The sequence below is a fragment of the Xenopus tropicalis genome, chromosome 8, assembly GCF_000004195.4.
Source record: "Xenopus tropicalis strain Nigerian chromosome 8, UCB_Xtro_10.0, whole genome shotgun sequence".
Lineage (NCBI taxonomy): Eukaryota > Metazoa > Chordata > Amphibia > Anura > Pipidae > Xenopus > Xenopus tropicalis.
The window spans coordinates 88601806-88625323 of NC_030684.2; the positions used below are offsets into that span (position 1 = coordinate 88601806).

General features: G+C 37.9%; 1 protein-coding gene and 1 long non-coding RNA gene across 4 annotated transcripts in view; one reads left to right on the forward strand and one right to left on the reverse strand.

Annotated features, from left to right (window-relative positions):
• Positions 1-19017, reverse strand: part of dicer1 (dicer 1, ribonuclease III) — a 47095-nt gene extending 28078 nt beyond the window's left edge. The window contains exons 1-8 of one of the 3 annotated variants that reach the window (XM_031890234.1): positions 18819-19017; positions 8554-8639; positions 7265-7454; positions 6297-6459; positions 5103-5233; positions 3595-3729; positions 995-1155; positions 458-626 (exon numbers count right to left, since the gene is read on the reverse strand). In XM_031890234.1, coding sequence (XP_031746094.1) covers positions 458-626; positions 995-1155; positions 3595-3729; positions 5103-5233; positions 6297-6459; positions 7265-7378 — 873 coding nt within the window. In that variant the 5' untranslated portion in view covers positions 7379-7454; positions 8554-8639; positions 18819-19017. 3 annotated transcript variants of the gene reach the window in all.
• A 135-nt stretch (positions 19018-19152) lies between these two features.
• Positions 19153-21459, forward strand: LOC101734286. The gene is made up of 2 exons (XR_208934.4): positions 19153-19273; positions 21253-21459. It is a non-coding gene; the product is annotated as an uncharacterized LOC101734286 (long non-coding RNA).
• The last annotated feature ends 2059 nt before the right edge of the window (positions 21460-23518 follow it).

The following is a 23518-nucleotide window of genomic DNA, read 5'->3' on the forward strand; positions in this document are numbered from 1 at the left end:
AGCTACTGCAAGGAGAATTTTAGAATTCTCGAGAGAGAATTCGAAAGCAGGTGATGAGACACTACTTATTATTGCCCTCTTATATTGTCTTCCCAACTTCCTATGAAGGTGTAACTAACGTTGCTAAAGGCTTAAGGCTTGCATAATGCTTGCTGGTTTACCGACCACTAAGCCACCCCTCAGGGTTGCTGGGCACTCATTGTATTCTACAGAGTGTTTTCGGACTGAAAAGCACCAGTACTGGCACTTTCAGCCATATCCAATTCAAGTCAACTGGAGCTACAGGAAGACAGTAGGGGACCACATCAATGCACCGTTTATAGATATGTGGACATCCCAGTTACCAGCAAGTGCAAATCAAGTCAGAATAAAGACTACCTAAATACTTATAGCAATCAATAAAGTCCATTGGAATAAAAAAGTACGACAAAAGGTTACATTTTATCATTGAGAATACCTGTTTTGAAATTAATGTGGAATCTCTCTCTTTAGAATGTGTAGAAATATTACAGTCAATGAGAAAGTTAAGGGCTTCATCCAATTCATTTAGAAGTCTTTGATAAAGTCCACTTTTGTCAATATATGGCCCACAGTCCAATACAATTTCACATGGTTGGGAAGCATACCTTCATAAATATAAAAGTATATTATAAAACATGAAGTCAAAAAGACAGAAAATACTATCACACATGGAAACATAATTTTATTTTAAAATGTATGTTTCAAACCCTAGTGAAAGCTTATGTCACAAGTCCTTTTGTGCATGGTTATGAGGTGCAGCATCTGGCACTACAGTTTTGGGCTACTGTAAAAAATCACACTGATGAGTCATATAAAATGATCCAAATAAAATGTTTCCTCTCAAAAGCATTAAGAAACTAAGATCTAAAAAGGTTACAATATAATTAATGTACATTTATACCGTTTTATATACTGCTTGTTTTGATCTGCTCTTAGCATTATTTTTGTTTTTTAAGATGAAGGGTATCTTTACCTGTCTAAAACAACCAAATCAGTTGCAGTTTCTGCATTACTCCTTAATATTTCCTCCAGTTTCTGGATCTTTTCCTCTAGGTCACGAGGGTCACATTTTCCATTTAAAATTGAAGCAGTTAGACCCAGGATTCGAGGGCATGGCTGGCAACTCTCACATATCTGAGGGTGACATGTGAGAAAACACAGTGTCAACAATAAATATATCATGAAAAGCATCTGTGCACACAGAAAAGATTTCATTATAATAGGATCATGTTATTTACCATCCATTGTACAACAACTGCAGTGATAAAAATGTGCATGTTTTTTTTTTCCGTTTCACATAAAGAAAACTAGGGAATAGAGATCTAACGAAACATAAAAACACTTACTTTTTCCCCAATATTAAAAAAAAAAAAAAAAAATTAAAGCAAAACATCCAATATAAGGTGTCTAGAACTGCCCCATCCCTGATTTTTCACAAATGCTAATCAGAAGTCTACAGCACCTTTATAAACTTCAGCTGCAGTATGCACCACTTAGATCTCAGCTGCATTTTAATATGATATTGATCTAATATGTTCAAAAGTAAAGTTTATAACTGTCTCATCTGTAAAGCTGGTGTTAGAACCAAGTTTCACTGAAAATACTAAACAGTAGTTTAATCCATCTTTATTTTAATTAATCGGTAATCACAATTAACATTCTCAGTGGGCAGGATGGCAAGGTAATCTTCTATCATATTTATCAACCCTTTATTTCAAAATGAGTGATTATTTCTAGTTCCAATATAAACAGAATGATCTGTCATCACAAATACTGCAAACCAGGACCCTTTATGTTTCTGCAAAGATCTGGCATACAAATAATTCCAGACTCTATAGTGTTTTATGCAGCATTTTTTAAGTACATTTTTATGGTGTATTTTTAAAATTAAACTCAGTTTACTTTGCAGATAATTCATTCTACTATTTAAAATTTTATTCTTGAACCAACAAATGTATTTTTTTAAGTGTACTACTGGTGTGTAGGCAGCCAGTGCATTGTGCCTAAGTCAGAGCATTCAGAAGGAACCAGCGCTACACAATAGAACTGCTTTTAGGTAACTTATTGTTTCTCTTCATAAGTCTACTGTAATACAACCAAAGTTGCATAATAGCAAAACAGGGTTTCTCCTTCTTGGGTGCTATTCTCATGCCTACCACTAGGCACATACAAACGATTTCTGAATATATTTGATCTCTACAATGCTAAAACCTTCTCCAGCCTTTACGAAACCTGCTTTTTTATTTTAAGGATAACGGGGTCCGGATGTCAGAAATGATTGCCTCTCGCTGCATTTAATGTATTTGTGGTGCCACTAACCAATGTCTCTCACTTTATTTAATGAGTTCTGGGTGCCACTACTCCTGCCCCTTACTGTACAATGCATTTAGGATCTGGAGTTATTGCTCATAGAAATCAATGGACCATTATTCACAAGTGCATACCATGTGTATATATCTATATACCCTTAACTATTTAAGCTAATTGAGGCTAATGGCACATGAAGCAGGTTTTCCCAGTGTATTTTAGCTGGCAAAGAAATGCCTGAAGTCACCCTAAATCATTGTGAGGCAGTATAGGCAGTTTTGCCTGTTAACCCACTCCCTAAAATTTTGAACAGTACCAGTAATGCTTTTAGTCCATGGTGGCAGTTGAATCCTTTAGCGGAGGTGCCCCTGATCTACTATTTTGTTAGCTGCTCATTGTTTTGCTAATCGCCTATGGGGGGGGGGGGGAAGGGGTGATATCACTCCAGCTTGCAATGCAGCAGTTAAAGGAACAGTAACACCAAAAAATTAAAGAGCTTTAAAGTAATAAATATATAATGTACTGTTGCCCTGCACTTGTAAAACTGGTGTGTTTGCTACAGTAACACTACTATAATTTATATAATAAACTGCTGTGTAGCCACGGGGGCAGCCATTCAAGCTAGAAAAAATGAGAAAAGGCACAGGTTACATAGCAGATAACAGATAAGCTCTGTAGAATACAGTAGTGTTTTATCTTTTATCTGCTATGTGCCTGTGCCGTTTCTCCTTTGAATGGCTGCCTCCATAGCTACATAGCAGCTTATTTATATAAATTATAGTAGACTTTCTGAAGTAAACACACAACTTTTACCAGTGCAGGGCAGCACATTATATTTTAGTTACTTTTATACACTTTCATTTTTTGGTGTTACTGTTCCTTTAAGAGAGATTGAAGTTTACCAAGACCACAGGTCACATGGCTGTGGCAACATGGGAAAATATGGAAATGGCTAGCCCCATGTCAAGTTTCAATATTAAAAACAGAAAAAAAATTGGTTTGCTCTTTTAAACAACAGACTTCATTGCAGAAATATGCACTATTAACTAATGCATTTAACAGCATTCTTTTGAACTGCTCAACATAATTTTTTTTAATGCACAGATCTCAAATTCTTATTAAATTACTTTTTGACAAAAGACACACAACAAAATAAGTTACTATACCTTGAGTTCCCTGGCAATCCCAATTCATAAACAAGACAATGAAGTTACACACATTTTTAACCAGCATAAAAAATCCAACAGCAAAGTTAAATTTTCCTACCTTCATGATTTCTCGATATGGGTGATCCTGAATTGCAAGATGACATTCATCAAACACTAACAGATTAATGTTTGACAATGACACGTTCCCACTTTTCAGAACGTTCAGGAAGATGTGGCAGGTCATGACCAAGACCTGAAAACATGCATAGGAAAAACATAAGATCAGAATGCGAGCCTGAGACCTCTGTACATGTCTGGTTTGAGTTTGGGAAATCAAATATCATATGCTTCCAATGTTTCTTATGTAAACCAACTGACAACTTATATCAAGTGCTTTTGCTGACACTCACCAAATTGCTTTTGTGCTAAATGTTTTTAGACTAAAATTTGCTGCCAGAATGAATTCTGACAACTGCCTCAGAAAGCAAGTACAGAAACTGATTTAAATTGATTCAGCTGCTATTAGACATCAATATTTAAGTCTTTGTTCAAATGGCTGAAAAGCCAAAACTGGTTTAGAAAAAGGTTTTTTTATTGGCTTTTAAATAAATAGGTGTCAATTTTGTTTTTGCATGTTACTACAGCTAACTAGTTAAGTGAACTGCACAGAGGAAAACCCCTGCTTGGACTTATTGAACAACAAATGCTATACCATATCTTGAAGAGATACTTATTGAAAATGATGGTGCAGCTGGAATATATAAGTAGGTATGTCAGATACACCCCAAACTATTTTATGGGCGGGGGGGTTAGGTTGGGATTTCTTCTCTAAACAGTTAGAACAGTCAATGGTAAGAATAATTCTACAAGAGGAGTCATGCAGGTATAAACCAACCATGAGGTTTCATAAAATATAATTCTGGCTCAGAATTATACAGGTATCCCTTATCCAGAAACCCATTATCCAAAAAGCTCCAAATTATGGAAAGGCTATGGACTTCATAAACATTAAAAAAAAAAAAAAACTTTAAAAATTAATCTCTTTTGGCCTCTTTCTGCATTTCTGTTTTTTGTTACATGTAATATTGGATTTGATAGCCAGGACCTGACCTGGGGCTTTCCCAGATAAAGAATCTTTCCATAACTTGGAGCACCATCAGTGATGAGCACATTTTTTCACTAAGTATGGATTTGCAGTGAAATGACGCATTTCGACATCAGAAAATTTATTTGCAAAACTGCGACAAAAACTGAGAAAAAAAAAAAAGTCTCCAAGAGAAAAGTGGCCAAGACAAAAAAAGTCCCCACAAAAAAAAAAAAAAAAAAAAAAACCCCACCCATTGACTTTAATGCATTTGGAGTAAGAAAAATGGACCAGAAAGCCTCTTAGATAGATTTGAACCCAAAGATCATTTAAATAAGTGAGCATTAAAGGGGCGGCAACTTGCACCCCAGGGTATAGTAAACGACCCCTATAGGCTTTCCTTGTCTTTTAAGAGGAAGTTTTGTTTTAAAATCTCTGTAAATGCACTGATCATTTAACAGTAAATAAACTCTTATACGTTATATCTCTTATACAGACAACAATTGTGCATTCCATTTCCTTAAACAGAACAATAAAATTACCTGATGAGTTTCAAATTCTAGGTACCATCTTTCTTTTGCCCAGCATTGTGTTTTTTCTTGATCTGAATATTCTCCCACCTTGAGGTCTGTATGGGTCCTGACAGCAGACACTTGTTGAGAAACCTGTTTCTCTGAAATTTAAAATATAAAAGTTAAATATTTTATACACATGAAAGACTGATCACCACAATGCGTTATAGCAGACAAATTTTATAGGTAGTACAGGAAAAGCCACGAGACCCAAGACGCCAGATAATATCCATTAATTAACTTTCCTGCAATTTCTCTACTGATTATGATTAGCTTAACTTTGGTATTGCTATTTAAGGTTAAAGCCAAACATGATAGGTTGCCTTATTTTGTCACCACTACTTTACTCAACATAACTTTCAGAGGTCAGTAATTTCCAATACTGTATAATAGGTACAGCTAAACTATGATCTAATGTGATTCCCATTAACTATACTCAGATGCAATCAGTGACAACGCTCCATTGTAACATATTCAAGACAAAATTCAGACAACAGCTTGTCTTAAAGGGGTACCCCCTTAATAACTACTTTTTTTGAATAGAGGTGGAAATTGTACTAACCGTCAAAGTTTTAAAAGATACCTACAAACGTATTTGCTACTGAAAAAAAGATGTGCTTGTTTACATTTTCTGTACAGTGTTGCAAGATGGCTGATACAATGTGATTAAAAGAACTAAAAAAAAAAAAAAAAAAAAAATATACAGTGAATAAAGTACCACCTATTTTAAATTATAAGTAACTGAGAAGTTCCATGAACGCTTAAATGCATGAAGCCGAAGGCCAAGTGATTTTAATCAGGTCATGGCACTCCTAAGGGTGAGGGCAGACAAAGCGTATATCCGTTTCTCTCAGCCCTGCACTTTTCAGCCTAGCTGAGAGAAGTGGATCCACTTCCGTACACAGCTCTGTGAGCGTGCACTAAAACTTATGGCAAGAGCCCAAGTGTGCACACACAGATTGGAGCGGCGGTTGGCCTGAAAACACAAAAGCAAAGTTTTACACAGAGACCGCCGATCCGCTCTGCGTGCAATGGGTTTTAGTGCACGCACACAAAACTTCTGTAATTTCTGCAAAATAACTGAAAAATTACTTTTTAAATAATTTATATATATGTCTACAATTTGTCTTCTTGGTAACCTTGTAATATTTGAAATGTCTTTACCGGAATTGACCAAAAACACAGTCCTCTTAGTATTTTTGCTGAAGTCCCCACGGATCTGGTATGACAGCTCTTTACTGAGTAGTACTGCAATAAATGTCTTCCCTGAGCCAGAATTCAAACATACTATAGTATTATGATCCAATGCTGCTTCGAGTAGTTCCACCTGGAATAGGACAATATGATAAATTAGGTTTTTTTTACTGTAAGTTCTCTGTAAAAACATGAGGTGGTACAAACATTATCTAGCAGTACCCTGTAATAATAAGATGCAAGTAGTTCAATAACAGCTTTGTTGTAAAGCTAGTCATATACAAATGAACCTGCAGACAAAAAAATGCACATATCTGATTATCCAGTATGAGGAACAACAGATTGTAAGAGACCACACTGAACATGTAGATACAACCATTATTCTGGATCACCTTTGCTTACTTTTCACTCAACTGACTAAAATTTTCAGATCTACCATGAACCAATCTGTCATACATGCTCAGAGGTTAGTCAAAATCTTAGCATGCACAGTCAACTTTGTTTTGGAATCTTGGTGAAGTTGGTCATATACAGCAAGATTGTAAATACAGCAAAATATACAACAAGATTTGCAGAGATTTTTCAGGGATTGACAAAGGAATGGCTCTATTGAATGCCAACTTTCTCTAACCATGCCATGAGCCAAAGCAAACCGATTTAATATGTTCCTTGACCCTAGGCAATGTACAGATTACAAGATGGCCTATTGTGGATTGTCAGTACAGGCCAATCAATTTTTTTTTTTATTGCTCACAGAGAACAAAAACTATACACACACAAATGTAAATATGTGGAAATGTATCCTTTCACTAACTATAGAAGATCAAATAAAACAAGACTAAATAAAACCACTGCAATGATTCTGTTCTTTACAGAATAAAGGTTTTTCTGACAAACAGTAACCATCACCACCTGGGGGGGATGTCCAGTAATCATACCTGATATTTCCGTGGGGTATAAATGTTGTCATGAATAGCCTCCTGTTGCCAGGGTAGCCCAAAGAAGGGACCCATTGGAGAGGAGGCCGGAGTCATGAGCTGAAGGCCTGCCATGCTGAGGGTCTGCAAAATGCAGGGCTCTCATAAATCCAGTGACTTAAATCATTGTAATTTGCCTACTTGTTGTTTTCTGTAAGAGAAACAAAAGAACAAACATTAACTAAAAAAAACCATACTGCTGATTTGGATGGACAAATGATCTACACAAATGACATTTCATGGTGAGCAAGACACTTAACTCACAGTAAAGGCTATTTGATTTACCATAAACCTTTACCTGTGATAGATCAAAAACATCATCATATTCAATTTGGAACAAGGGGGATAAATTATGTAATACTAATTGATGTCCAGAGTATTGGATAATCTATATATTGTTAAAGGCGTTTTCACCATTAGATTACCGTAACTTTTAGTATGATATGTAGAGACTGCTATTCTGAGACAGTTTACAATTGGTCTTTATAATTTGTGGTTTTCAAATTATTTATAGCTTTGTTTTTAACAGTTCTCCAGTTTTGGAGAATTTGGAATTTCGGAAGCTATCTAGTTGCTAGGGTCTAATTTAAGCTAGCAACCAGGCCGTGGTTTAAGAGACAGAAATATGAATACAGGAGGGTCTAAATAGAAAGATTAGTAATAAAAAATAACAATTACAATAAACTGCAGCCTTACAGAGCTGGAAAGAGTCAGGATGGCAAATAATAAAAAAAAAACAAAAAACTATGAATAAAAAATGAAGACCAATTGAAAGGCCTTTCTATTACATACTAAAAGGTAACCTGAAGGTAAACCCCCCTTTTAACTATCACTTAGAATTTGCATATCTATCATTTAGCTACTTTGTCAAAAGCTACTTTGCTATTTTTCACTATGTTTAATTATTGTATTGACTTGAGAGATATAAAAAAAAAAATATATATAAGATATATTTTATCTATTTATCTATTATTATCTTATTAACACCCTGTTTGTATTAATGTATTCTACTGTACAGTGCTGCGTACATAAGTAGCGCTTTATAAATAAAGATATACATACATACATACATATATTATACTAGGAATTTTTTTTAGTTGTGACTAGGCAGATACTGAGAGAAGAACTTCATGCAGGAAATACACATTAAACCGCTATAAGGTTTAATACCCTTGAGCATCTTGCACATAACTGCAGTGTGTTGTTAATCTTACTGGAAGAAATCATATGAAAACAAAAATGTCAGTTACCGTCTCAGTGTGAAGATTCTCCAATAACACATGAAATGCATTCTGACACCATGATATTTGTTTGCAACTAATGGGCAAGCATCAGTCTGAAAAGTAACAGAAAATAGTGCCATGATAAAAGGCAAATGTTCTTTCCCCACTAGTAGTGTTTGTTTCTTAGAGAAACCAAAATTTGTTTCAGAATCATTTCTATGACCACTAATTCCCCATGTTTTAATCACTATGCGCATTTATAAATTATAGAGGCCCAGTCTAAACAGTATAAGGGCCAATTTCTTAGTCATGACCCATATGGTAAGACTGCTATAACTGATAGACCCGTTAACAAAAAATATATTGCTTGCTGCATATGGGATAGCAAAAAAGATTATGAAAAATGTATATCCCACGAAAAAGACATCTACTTCCATTGAACAAATCAAGAAGGAATTCTAATTTCTATACAGTACTTTATAAAAGCATATAAAAGGCAAAATAAAAATAAAGCATTACACGACCATACAGAGTTCAAAATTTAAATTTTCTGTTTGTCTTTTTCATTTGTATCTCAGCAAGCTGACTTTTTCTGTATCCCATTCCTAGTAACTACAGGTATGGGACTCATTATCCAGAATGCTTGGGACCTCGTTTTTTTCCGGATAAGGGATCTTTCCATAATTTGGATCTCTACACCTTAAGACTACTAAAAGATTATTTAAACATTAAATAAATCCAGTAGGAGTGTTTTGCCTTTAATAAGGATTTCACTTTTAAAAAATAGAATTATTTGCTTATAATGGAGTCCATGGGGGATAACCTTCCCGTTATTGGGAACTTTCTGGATAATGGGTTTCCGGATAACGAATCCCATACCTGTTCTGATATTAGTACAAAGGATAATAATTGTTTTCTGCATCCTACATTACACATAATATTCACAGTTAGGTAAGTTACACAAATCCCAAAACTTGAAAATTCTTTACATTTCTAATTTATGCCCCTGATCTGGCATCAGTAAGCATGAACAGATCTAATTTACAGTAAGTCTGATCAGCCACACCGATAAGCTGAAAGCAACTGCATTAATAATAACACTGAAGACTCGCGTGGCATCAAATTGGCTATCCAAATATGATGTGGATTCCAAAAAATAGCTTTCAAGTCTAAATAAATATACTTTGAGCAAAGCATAACATCACAGGAGTGAAGGGCTGGAACGATCCATTACAGAGCATACTATATTTTAGCAGTGTGAAAAGACTTCTCACAAACGGAGTATGGAAGTATGCTTGAACATTTACTACTCGTCTCAAAGGACCAAAGTCAAATCCACATTTTTAGGGAAACATTTTAATTAGTTTAAGTGACTAGCTTCAAGACAGGAAGATGTTATGCATATGCTTTACATCTTAAAACAGCTTGTAAAAGGTTGATTTCAATGTGGTCTGTGAACTGCCATTTTCACATTTAAAAAGGAAATATAAAATTACACCATGCTTACAGCAGAGTTAACAATCTGAAGAAAAAACAGTGAAGTTAAACATTTACTGGTTCTTAAAAAATAAAACAAGGTTAATATGTGTAATAAAACAGACATTCCAATGTTTTGTCAGACAGAACGTTATTTTATTGCTTGTCACAGAGGTGCATGTAGACTTGAAAGTCTGAGGGGACCAAATTATTATATATTACAAAGAAATCACCAGGGCATACAATAAGTCTAAAAGAATACTTACTACTTTTTTTGGTTAAAATATTTGTTTACCTTTTTAAGCTGTAAATGCATATTAAGGCTCTATAATAATTACTATGTAAAGATACTAGAACTTAAAGCAGAACTAAAACAAAAGAATAACACTGTTGGAAATGCTGTACTTTATACAAGTAACTTACTGCACCAGCACAGAGCAGCCCTATAACAGTAGGGCAAGGTCACATAAAGCAGATATCTGCTTCTCTCAGCCTTGCGTTTTTCAGCCAGGCCGAGAGAAGCGGATCAGCTTCCCTACGCTCCTATGTGTGCCTGCATTACAGACTATGGCAACTGCCCGAGCGTGGGCACACAGAGCAGAGCGGAAGTCAGCCTGAAAAACGCAAAAACAGAAGTTTAAAACTACGAGTAAATCTATATCAATTGCTAATTGGTTTTGTATTTTGAGCCTGATATACATGGATTATTCTTCAGTAAATCTTTTTTGCTGTGATGCTTTTGGCTGGTACTGAAGTCCAAAACAAAAAGTTGTGGATTTTCTAGTCTACTTCTTGTTGATGCTGAATTATCCTTTTAATAATTTATTAATGCATATTACAATAGTTTCATACGAGTAAGACAGGCTGCAGAAAAATAATCATTACTAACAACACACAGCAAAAAATTATATTCTAAAGGAGAATTATTCAATGAGAAAACATTGGAGAAGGAAAGAAAACTAGTAGGAAACAAAGCTTTGGAAGAAGAGGAGTTGGAACAAAATTTAGTGTAGGAGATGTACGAATATCTCCAAACCCCCTATACACAAAACTTTGTGCAACATAAGCAGGACTTATGCAGAAAATATGCCTTTAATTACCTTTAATGTTTATCCTTTAGCATTTAAAGCGTACACCTATATACAATTTGCTATTTTTTTTTATTTAAAAAAAAAAAAAAAAAAAAAAGCATCTTTCTTATCATTACATAGCATTATTTTGCTTTCACATTTACTATCTTACCACTGATTAGTTTACTAGTGGTACTGAGCTCTATTTAAGTAAACCCCTCCCCTTCATGCTTTATTTTCAATTTCCCTGTTTATCTTAAGAAAACAAAAAACAGATTTTGCATGACATATTTTTACCATGAGTTCTGTTTACTGTTGAACAAAGGGGATAACCCTCATCCACGTGTGCCAGTAGAGGTAGTTGGTTTACATTCAAAGGGGTGGTTGGCCTTTAGGTTAACTGTTAGCATGTTATAGAAAGGCCTTTTCCTAGCAACTTTTTCATTGTTTATGATTTTTGAATGATGGTTTTTGCCTTCTTTCTCGGACTCTTAAGCTTTCAAATGGGGGTCACTGTCCCCAGGAGCCAAAAAACGATTGCTCTGGAATTTTATTGTTACCTTTTATTACTTAGAATTCGTGGGTACCTCTTTAGTGCAGACAGATGCCCAAGAGTAACAGTTCAGTGTAAAAATGGAACAGAGTAAAAGAGATAGACTGCGCCAAATAAAAAATTCTAATATAATTAGGTAGGCAAAACTATAAAGGCTGGAGTAAGCAGATGTCTAACATAATAGCCAGAACACTACTTCCTGCTTTCCGCTCTCTAACCTCTTAGTCAGTCAGTGAATTTGGGGGGGGGGGGCACATAGGACATTACTGTTCAGTTAGTTTGTGAGCACGCAGGTCAGATTTAAAAGCAAACTAACTAAACAATTATGTCCCATATGGGCCCCCCTCAAGTCACTGATTGGTATTGACTGCTAACAGCTTAGAGAGCTCTAAAGGATGAAGTAGTCTTCTGGCTATTATGTTAGACATCTAATCACTCCAGCCTTTATAAATAACATTTTTTGCTAACTATATTGAAAATATTTTTTATTTTGCCCAGTCTATTTTACTCTGTCATTTTTACACTGAATTAATACTTTAAAGGGGTACCCATCAACCAGTTTTGTACGCCAAGACAAACCTGCACTTCAGATGAAGACCTTTAAAAGAAATCTTAAAATGAAGTGCCCTGTTTTGGGTTAGGGAACATATGTAGAAAGTAGAATGTGAACATTAAAAGACAGAATTCAAGAACTTTTCAACCAAATAACCAATAATTGTAATGGTGCCTATGTTAAATCTCCTAACAGGGGCACCAGCCCGGGGTAAAAGGTAAGCGATTAAAGTCACTTGGAAGTGCCTAACGTTTTGGCACCCCCAAGTGACTTAGCCTTTCCTTCTCCTTTAAGGAGAGAAAAATAGTTACATGTGTGGCCAGTAGGGTCAGTTTTATCAGGAGCAAATTAACCTGCCTAAATGTTCTGGAGTGCAGAAAAAAAACCAGAGTAACCAGAACAACATACTAACCCCTTGCAGATAGTGCCCTGTCTAGAATCAATTCTTTGGTTTTTGTGTGTGACAGAGGTTTCTTAATGGATATTGTGAATGCAAAGGTATGGACATGCTCCAAAGATACAAGTAAATAATGCAAAATGTGACACCCCATACTTTCCCACAAGTACTAAGCCCAGGTAATAACATGTTACCCTGACTGCACACATGCTCCCTTCCCCACTTCCACTGTTAAAAGAGAAGGAAAGGCAAAGTCATTTGGGGGTGCCAAAACGTTAGGCACCCCCAAGTGATTTTAATCGCTTACCTTTTACCCCGGGCTGGTGCCCCTGTTGGGAGAAAACCGCACCAGCCCGGGGTAGCTGCAGCGCTTCCTCCTTCCTGCTTTGCCTGCGCAGTAGAGTGAAAAGCCGAACTTAAACAGAGAAGTCGGCTTTTCACTCTACTGCGCATGCGCCTGTCGTTTAGTCGTTGCAAAACGAAGCAGGAAGGAGGAAGCGCTCTGCTACAGGTACCATGGGCTGGTGCTGTTTTCTCCTAAAAGGGGCACCAGCCCGGGGTACAAGGTCAGCGATTAAAGTCACTTGGGGGTGCCTAACATTTTGGCACCCCCAAGTGACTTAGCCTTTTCTTGTCCATTAAGAGAGTTAGAAGGTGCATATGCTATGCTCACGCTGGGAAGCACAAAGATATAAGCCACAGACAGACCCTAAGGCTGACGACACACGGGCGTATTCTCGGCAAGCCGAAAAACCACTTGCCGAGAATTGGCCCCACTACTGTAGTTTTTTGCCTACCTTGTGCCTGTACCCAAATAAATGGAATACACTCGACGCAGGCACATGTAGCCAATGTCCGCCAAAAAACGCAAGACTTCACATCTTCGGCGGATATCGGCTACATGTGCCTGCACCAGAGCGTTTTCTATTCATTCGGGTGCAGGCATAGGTAGGAGCATATGCCAATATTTTTGGCAAGCGTTTTTCCGCTTGCCAGAAATATACGCCATATACTCAGTGTGGCATTAGCCTAAAACAAAGATGCAAGATATTGTATTAAAATCAAGAATTCAGAGTTTAGACAAATTATCCTTCCCTCTGAGCAATGGCAGAACTCTGAACATTTTGTTGTTGGGGTAATTGATAGCTTCACAGACAGGCAACAAAATGATCAGAATTGCACCATGTCCTGTAATCCTAAAACAGCATAAATTCTATGTCTAATAACAAAATAATTTGAATACCACTTTCTGCTATATGGTGTAAGTTTGTGCTGAGTGGGTAAACGAGGTTCAGGCCACCAAATCATCATTATTATTGGTGTCTCCCAGGCCAAGCTTCCTGCAAACCCCACTGCTGACAATTTTCTGATGAGGGGGGTGTGTTGAATGTGTATCTATAAAGTATGTGAAAATCTCTGACAGTGTTGGGCGTAGATTGGGAGTGGGTGGGCTAGGGCAAGGTCAGGAAGTTCCATACCGGCAAATTAATGCAAGTTAACTAGCCTTGCCATATTATGTGTGTATAATATATGTGAGCATACACAAACTTTTCTCCTGATTGATATGGATTCTGACTAATCTTGGAAACATGGAAGCTGGCCACTGATGTGCAGCTGGACTCAATTTTCAAAAAAACTGAAAAAATGATCACCCTTGAAAAACTATATCCAATCTGGCAGTGGCTGCATGCCATGTTTAGGTTGATAAAGCTACCAGAGCGATGTTCCTACCAACAATGATGCAGATGCCCACTGGGAATGGTTAGTACAGTAGTAAGAAGGCGTACTATAAGACTTTAGCCAGGTTAACTATACTGCATATGAGCATGTCAATTTGGGCACAGATGATTTTTTGCTTCCTGGAACCAACATTACGGCGCTCTTCAAGAGAGTAACTTGGGCCTTTACTATAAATACTACCTGCGCATTTGCTACTCTCTGCACTGCTGGTCCTGACTATATTCACCACTGAAAAAATGTTGCAGTAGTCTGCGCCTCTTACGCAAAGATGCCACTGCCCACAATGCATTTTATGCTCTGTGATTAAAAGACTTGTAAACAAGCAGAATGATAGCTATGAGCAAGGCACTGTGGAAAAAGCATTCGTGGCTGGAAGAGAGCTAACTCCAGCTTTGTTGTTTCAATTGCACATGTGATCCGTGTGAACAGTGAAAAGAACAGCACCGCATGCACAGATTCTACTTTCAAAAACAATTCAACTCACAAAGTAAAACATATAAACATACAAATAAAAAAACTAAATAGTACAAACATTGTTTATTAAATATCTTAACCTTAAAAAGATTTTAAAATTGCTCTGGGTGCTTTACTAGGCACTTGTTTGTTTCAAAGATATTAAGCTGTTTATAACTATTAATATAATGCAATTTTAGTTGCAACATTTTAAAGTAAATTACTGGTCTACAACAAAGAACCAAAATCACAGGTTGAAAAGCTGCATTTGGATCAGTGTGAATAGTAGTGAGTAGTGTGCCACACAGCCTTTGTGGGTGGGTTCAGGCTGAACTGTTCCATAGCTCCACAACATAACTATGCCCTAATTGCATCTCTGGCATGAGAATGAGCACACAGCAATGATTTTAAGACTTTTTGGTTCAGGTCGCTATTTGTGCAGGCCCCCTTAATTTAAAACCAATGTTCCCTGTGAGTTCATGCATGCACACAAATTTTGAGGCCAGCTCACACAATTATTGTAAAAACACAACATTTTGCATTTATTATGACCTCAGCAGTTTTTTAAAAATGTGCAAACAAGTTTTAAAATAATTTTTTGTACACATAGCTGAGAAGAATTTAGAGGGAACATTGCTTATAACATAGCTACATGTTATAAAAATTTAGTCATGACAGATATTCTTTTACAGTTCCAGGGATAGAAAAGACATTCAATTAGCATTTAGCTATAAATTTCATCATTACTGGCCTTAAGGCTGGGAACAGAACTCATCAAAAGGCAAAAGTATAAAAAAAAATACTTAAGGCGAACTAAAGTCAAACACAACTTAAGCTTTCTGAAAGGTAAACATAATTTCAAGCAACTTTGCAATCATCAATTAAGAAATATGCAGCCTTTTCATGAATTTTAATGTGAAAATATCAATTGGAACAGTTACCTAACCTGGTCACCTGTTCTACTACTGATCTGGCTGACTATTTTGAGATTCAAATAAAATGTAACAATAGTCAATGTACTCAGCCTACATCCTCCAAATCCCACAATTCCCTGCACACAAGATGTCAATAAGGAAAGGAACATCACAGTGAAATGCATAGTGGGTCATGCAGCTCCTGCATGCTGTCTATAAGCTGTGGAAAAGTTGTTACAATTAGTAACATCAATGTTTCAGTACATTCTAAATGCAGAAAGACAAGAACTGTTTTGCAGCTGGATTTGAATAAATGGTATTTGTTCATATTTTGTGAAGGCACAGATTACAGTGATAGGTATATTAGGGGCTTGTGTGTTGCATGGGGCTCAGAAGCCAGAGTTCCCCTTTAAGAATAGGTATTAGGATACAATGGTTCTCAAAAGTTTATAAACCCTTTATAAAAATTCATATAAACTTTCAATCACCACTGTATATACAAACAAGTGTTTAAAGACATGTCTATCTACACAATTGAATAATCTGAAGAGGGCAGCAACTGAAGTTGCTAAGTAGTAAACACAAACCCCAAAGATAAGATGGGGACTGTGGCAAAGAAATGACTGTATAAAAAACACACACTCTGAATTCTAAATCTTTTTATTTCTAACATCTAAGTTAGACAGTGAGTTTAGGGGGGCCACATGGGACATAACTGTACAGTTAGTTTGTGAGCAAGCAGGTCAGATTCAAATGCAAACTAACTGTTTGTGGAACTGTTATGTCTCATATGACCCCTTCTCATGTCACTGATTGGTTACTGACTGCTAACAGCTTAGAGAGCTGTAAAGGAAGAAGTAGTGTTCCGGCCATTATGTTAGACATCTGCCCGCTCCAGCCCTTATAGATTACAATGTTGTCTAACTACACTGAAAAGACTTTATTTTGCGCAGTCTGTTTAGTTTACCTAGTTTCATTTTTACACTGAACTGCTCCTTTAACATTCCATTTCAAGATCTGAAACCTTTCTTCCTCAGGTACAGAATTTAGACTCTATCCCAGTGGTTCTCAACCTTCCTAATGCCGCAACCCTTTAATACAGTTCCTCATGTTGTGGTGACCCCAACCATAAAACTATTCCTAAGACCAGCAGCCTCATTTAAACCACTACTACTGCGGTTTTGGAAAGTGACTCCAGATAACAGTTTGAATACACGCACATTCATGAAATTAAAGTGCTAGAGTAACTGCTGTCAGTGCTACACTTACTTGAACTTTAAAGGAGAAAGAAAGGTAAAAACTAAGTAAGCTTTATCAGAAAGGTCTATGTAAATACAGCCATAAGCACTCACAGAAACGCTGCACTGATTTCTCTGAAAAAAAGATTTGTTGTGTCTGTAATTCCTGTTCCAGAGACACGCAGCTCTCTGTTCTCTGCTCTCTCCTGCACCCCCCTCCCTCAGGAATGCTAAGAACTCACTCTCCCCCCCAGGAATGTGGATCTGAGCCAATCAGCAGGAAGCTGACTCATAGTCTTACTAACTGAGCATGTGCACTTGGTCTGGGTGTCTGTGCAGGAATGAGGCATTATGGGAACTTTCTTTACACAGCTCTGCATTTTTTCTTCCTGTTTGGCTTCTGATCATCTGAACAGGTGAAATATAGGGAGACTTAAGGGCACTATTGAGACAACTGAAGGTATACCTGAAGCTTGAAATTAACTCTTTACTAGCCTTTCCTTCTCCTTTGTTTGGTGTCAAACAAGGGCAAATTTTAGATTTAGGTTAAACAGCATTTGAAGGACTGCAGGCTAGACATAACAAATGGAACCAGAAATTATATATATCAGGTTGGCAAAACAGTCAGGTGTAGGAACTTCAAGTAACAATTACTTACAAAAGCAGCCTTATCAGTGAAAAACAATCAACATGACCTATAGGTAACTTTTTACATACATAAATATTTTGAAAAATAGTTTTTCTAGTGTTAGTATCACTTTAAGACAATACCTGTACATGTACAGAGATGTTACCCAAGCCCATATGAGGGAGATACTGATCTAGTTCTGGATTTTTAAGCCTAATTTTTTCTTCATACTAAATCAGTGATCCCCAACCAGTGGCTCAGAAGCAACATGTTGCTCCCCAACCCCTTGGATGTTGCTGCCAGTGGCCTCAAACCAGGTGCTTATTTTTGAATTCCTGGCTTGGAGGCAAGTTTTGGTTGCATAAAAACCCAGTAAAATGCCAAACAGTCCACAGTAGGGGCTACCAAATAGGCAATTATAGCTCTTATTTGCACCATCAGGAACAATTTTCATACTTCTGTTGCTCCCCAACACTTTTTCCATTTGAATGTGGCTCACATGTATAAAAAGGTTGGGGATCCCTGTACTAAATGATAAAATGAAATAAGGTCTTTTAAAGCTCTGGGTGGATGTTTATCTCCCTCATGACATGGGGTTGGTTGACAGCTATGCGGGTACACTAAACTTCAACAGGGCTAAAAAAAGAATTCATATTTGGATCACTTGTTAATGTTTCCAAAAACATATCTAAATATTCCTAGCAAGCGATAGTTCAAACAAGACAACTATGTGCTGATCTTGCATGGGGTATGTGACAGCCAGCTAAATATTACCATAGCACAACACAAGTTCATGTACAGGACCTCTGAGGCTCTGTATTACACACAATCGTTCCTTGCAACTAATAAGGATTAAAAAAAAACCAACATGCATACTTGTTTCAGGACATTAAATATGGTTAAACATAGAGCAAAAGAAATAGCTAGTGCGGCCATTGCAAACAATCTACTGATTAAACACAACCCATTTGCTCGTCACATCTATGAAGCCTACTGCAAACAGCACAACTTAACCCGTCACTATCTGCACTAGGGCTGCATATGGCCTGCCCCACTGCACACAGAAGAGGATGATGACGAGAAACAATATCTGCAAGGTTACTCTAAATACTAAACATGCCCGCATCGCAGATCATTTATAACATAGCACATATAAAAGGAAATACTTATTACACAGTCTCAGTGTGTGCACAGATAACAATGCTGCCATACACATATGGAGGCAGGAAACCCACGGGAAGGTTTCTGGCTGATGCCCAATGTTTCTTACCCTGGGGTCCAACTCATTAATGCCGCGCAGTTGGTGCGGTGCACACACTGTCTATAACGCAAAGCTGCCAAGTTGCTCTCCCATGCTTTAGCCAGGGATGTGCGCTCAATGACTCTCCAGATGCTGAGGGAGAAGCACGGCCCAGCACAGGCCCAACCCGTCAGGGTAGCCGCTAGTTCCTATTTGCGAACGGCCGCACGCGACGTCACAAAACGTGAATACGTAGCACGTCTCCAATACGTATGATTCGGCTGTAACTGCTAGTTCCTAGTTGCGAAAGGCCGCAAGTGACGTCACAAAACGTGAAGACGTAGTGACGTCTACAATACGTATCATTCGGCGCCCTCTTCAAATGGCTGTATAAACCAGATTATAGGAGAGTGTGTTCCTCAGTGTTTACTCGGGGATACCGTGGAGGGAACGGCTCAGTGAAGGCAGTGTTACAGTGCTCTTGAGTGAGTATTGGGGTGCGCTGGGTAGCATTTTTTTCAGGATTGAGTGCAGGAGTTTATTCAGTTCTTGCCCGAATACTGGGACACTTGCTGTTCAGTGGAGGATGTGGATCTTTTACGCACTTGCTGGTCTCTGTAAGGTGTGTGCTCTTAATATTAGGGGGTTATTGGAGCCTGCATATATGTGGAGTGCTTGTATTTGTTGGGGTAAATGTGCTGATGAGTTTTTGGGTATTTTTTTTTTTTTTTTTTTTTGAAGGGTGGTTGTTTTTGTTGAGTTGGGCTGACATGCTGCAAAATTTTGAGCTATGGGGAAGAGTTTTGGAGTGTGCTATTGTTTTAGGCGTGTTAGATAATTTTTGGGGATGGGTTTTTTTTCGTGGCGGGGAGGTTTTTGTGTGCTTAGAATTCCTGCTGTGGCTTTTTTTTTTTTTTAACCAGAAATTTGAGAGGAGATTGGGTTAGTCCTATGGGGGGGTCATCAGTATTTAAATGTCTCATTGTGGGGGGTACAGTGTGTGGTGAGATTAGATGAGCTGGGCTAGGCTTATGTCTGGGGGGGTACAGTGTGTGGTGAGATTAGATGAGCTGGGCTAGGCTTATGTCTGTGGGGGGTACAGTGTGTGGTGAGATTAGATGAGCTGGGCTAGGCTTATGTCTGGGGGGGGTACAGTGTGTGGTGGGATTAGATGAGCTGGGCTAGGCTTATGTCTGGGGGGGGTACAGTGTGTGGTGAGATTAGATGAGCTGGGCTAGGCTTATGTCTGGGGGGGGTACAGTGTGTGGTGAGATTAGATGAGCTGGGCTAGGCTTATGTCTGTGGGGGGTATTTGGCTCCAGAGCAGTGTGTAGGGAAACTAGACTTATCTATCAAATTTGAATGGGTTATTGATGGGGGGTGGAGGTGTGTAAGTAAGGCATTATTTTTGTATCTTAGGTATGTGTATGCCTTGCCGTGTTTGTGTTGCTAGTTGTATATGTTGTATACCTGACTGTTGGAAAGTGAGGCAGCATGTGTCACCCCTAGGTATGTTTGTGTCTTTGGGGGTCAGGTTAGGGCAATGAGGGGGGTAGACCTTCTATTTGTTAGGAATGGGAGGATATGTGCAAACCTTATCCACGCTCTAAAAGTGTCAAAGTGAATTTACTACTATTAGAAGACCAGTGAGAAAAAAAAAAAAAAAAAAAGATTTTTTGTTTGTGTCTCCGAGCTGCCTTCCTCTATCTAATCCGTGAAGTGCTTCCAATATTAACCCCTGAGAGTTGGCGCTCACAAATCACTACTTATGGTAAAATCAATCAATGTGGGGGGGATAGGTTGGGTCAGTCTGTGTGTGCCTCCAAGGTTTTTGGTCAAAGCACCAAAACCCGCTGCATGGCCCAAATGCCTTAGGAATGCCACACACCATCATCCCCTAGATCAGTTTGATTGCTCCATCTGCAGCATTACTATATATATCTACATGGATAGTTGGAATCTCTGCTTAGGTCTCCTACACACAGGCGTTTTATTATGCAGTTCTTTTCAGTTGATCTTTCATGGGTTCCACCACAATAAACCACAGACTGTTTTCATCAATGAGGTTGCACTCACTCTGCCTCAGAGGAGCACCAATGCAGGTGGAACACAACTTGACGTGTTACACCTGGGTTTTACACTTCCCTGCAGTAGTGAGTGCAACCACATTGCATTTCTTCCTACATTCATCTGCAGTGGAATGCCACAAGGGAACACACAAAGTGTTGTCTGCGTGTAAGAGCCCTTAATAGGAAGCAGCTTGTGGAGGGCAGGCTTATTTTTAAAGTGCTATTAACAGAATACTTGTAAATTACCTGTGCACATGCCCAAAAACATGTGCTATACAAATTCCATTTGTGTCTTATATGATTTAACAGCTAATCATGTTTGCACTCTACATTCATTGATTACATGGCATTTGTGCATGGCTAACATATCCTCTATTTTTATTCCGATCTCACAGCCAGCATGAGGAATCCTGCAAATAAACCTTCCCTTCTGCCTCAAACTGAAACAAGGCTGCTGGATACCTGGCAATGAACAGTATAACAGGGACTTATCTCACAAAACACTTTAATGATTTTATACAAAGGCAGCTATTGCATAAACCTGCCCTCTATCTGGTATTGAAATTGATTTCACACAATAAATTATAAAATGCTTCAATGTCTTTTTATCTTTGCTTTTGTTTTCTAAATTTCAGTAAGCTATTCAAAGGTATTTGCTGATTGGTTGGCACCTATGTTCATAAATGAACCCTTCAGTGCTTTCTTCTGCCCAAGTAACTTCATTCTTCTCTTAGTTACCCAGCTTCTGACATATCTTAGCTAAAAAAAAAAAAAAGAGGCAAGGGAAAGCAAAAGATCCCAATTAGCATCTGAACAATAAAACAATAAAAACCCATGGATCGTTAAATATGGCACAATTTGGTGGAAAATCCACTAGCCAGCAACCCTTGCTAGAACGTCGCCATCCCAGGGCATAGGCTACACTTCCATTACATTGGATAGTTAACTCATTACACCCCTACAGCTATTTGTTGGGGTGCTGAATATGTAAAGTCCACACTGATGTTCAGCCTTTCAGTGTTAAGGCATCCATAATTTACATATTCTGGATATAAGAATTCAGAAACAGGGAGCACATTATCATCAGCTTTCTGTAAGCTTATTCAGCAAGAAACCTCTCATCCCCAAACAGAGTGTGAAACTCTGCTGCACAAGAGAGGGAGACATATCAGAACCAGCACTGAAAAGAAAGTACTGCAGGCATAGCACTGCACCCTTTACATTACTACCAGTGGTAAAGACACGGATGAATATACTACATCTCCCTTCTTTTGAAAGAAAGGTAGAACAAAGGTACAAATGCAAACATTAATCTTAAAGTTTTTATAGCATCTATCAGACCCCTTTACGTGGGGGCAAAGCAGAATCTACGGTACTGGTTTCGGAAGGTCCTCTATTTGTTCTCGCTGTGGACATGTAGCTTCTTGGACCTGGTCTCCTTGTGTGTCTTGTGTTGTATGGTCTCAGTGTTTCCATATATCACTGCACCAGTGTCTGCATAAGTACTTTGTCTGGCCTGAGGTGTCTTTTGTTTGCCTTGGGGTGTGACTACATCATAAGATATGGGTCTATCTCTTACACTTTGTTCAATTGCTGCCTACCAGCCCAGTGTGGTTTTCACTCTGTCTCCTCTCTGAACAGGAGTAAGAATCCTGGCTCTTCAGTCATAGTATCTTTTTTGGTTGGCTTGGTGTCTTTGTAAACAAGAGTAAACATTTTGTGGAACTTTTGGTTTTAATATAGATGCTGATGTTGGCAAATTTGATCACAACACCCAACCCATTAATAACTGTGCTGGGCTCTATTTTATGCCCGTCACTGGTGTGTTCCTCAAACTCAGCAGTTCTGAGTGTGGGTCAAGCCCAGTTTAACAAAAGTCTTTCACTTTGACCTATTCAGCCCTGTCATTTGACTGGGAATAGCCTGAGTAAATCCTGCTTCATTACTGGCAAATTGTACATGGTCAGAAACAAGTTCCTGTGCTATACTGTAAAAATGTCCTTGAGTCTTGCAATAACTGAATGATTTTTCTGACCGTGTCAGTAACATATTGAGGAGGGGGCTGGGGGCTGTTTACTTTTACAAAAATTAAAAATGTGCAGGGAACCTTAACTTCCCCTTTAAAGATGTGAACATTATATTCAATTAAAATGCAAATATACATTCATAAAGAAAAAACTAGCAATTTTTTTTCTGTTTAACCCTTTAATTATTAGGTCAAAGAATCTACAATGTGTTTATTAAACAGACCGAAGTGCCACAGAAGTTTGACAGCACTGTTTTATAGTATACCGTGCTTGAATTGGGTTTAAAAAAAGTGGAGGGATTGGATATGTTCCACCTGTAGTGCAAAATCCACACCCATAACTATTAGCCACACCCACTGTTTAATAAGCCTCGCCCACCAGTTATTTTGCTATTTCCATGTTTATTAAAAAATGGCTTCTTTAAGAGCTAAATATTGCAAGAATTGTATAGAATACACTATTCTGTTTTATGCCTAAAGTATGCCCACTTTTGCCCACACCCCAAACACACCCATTTTACCTAAACACAACCCAGATCTAAATCCTTAAAAGGACAGTAACACCAAAAAATGAAAGTGTATAAAAGTAATTAATATATAATGTAATGCTGCCCTGTACTGGTACAACTGGTGTG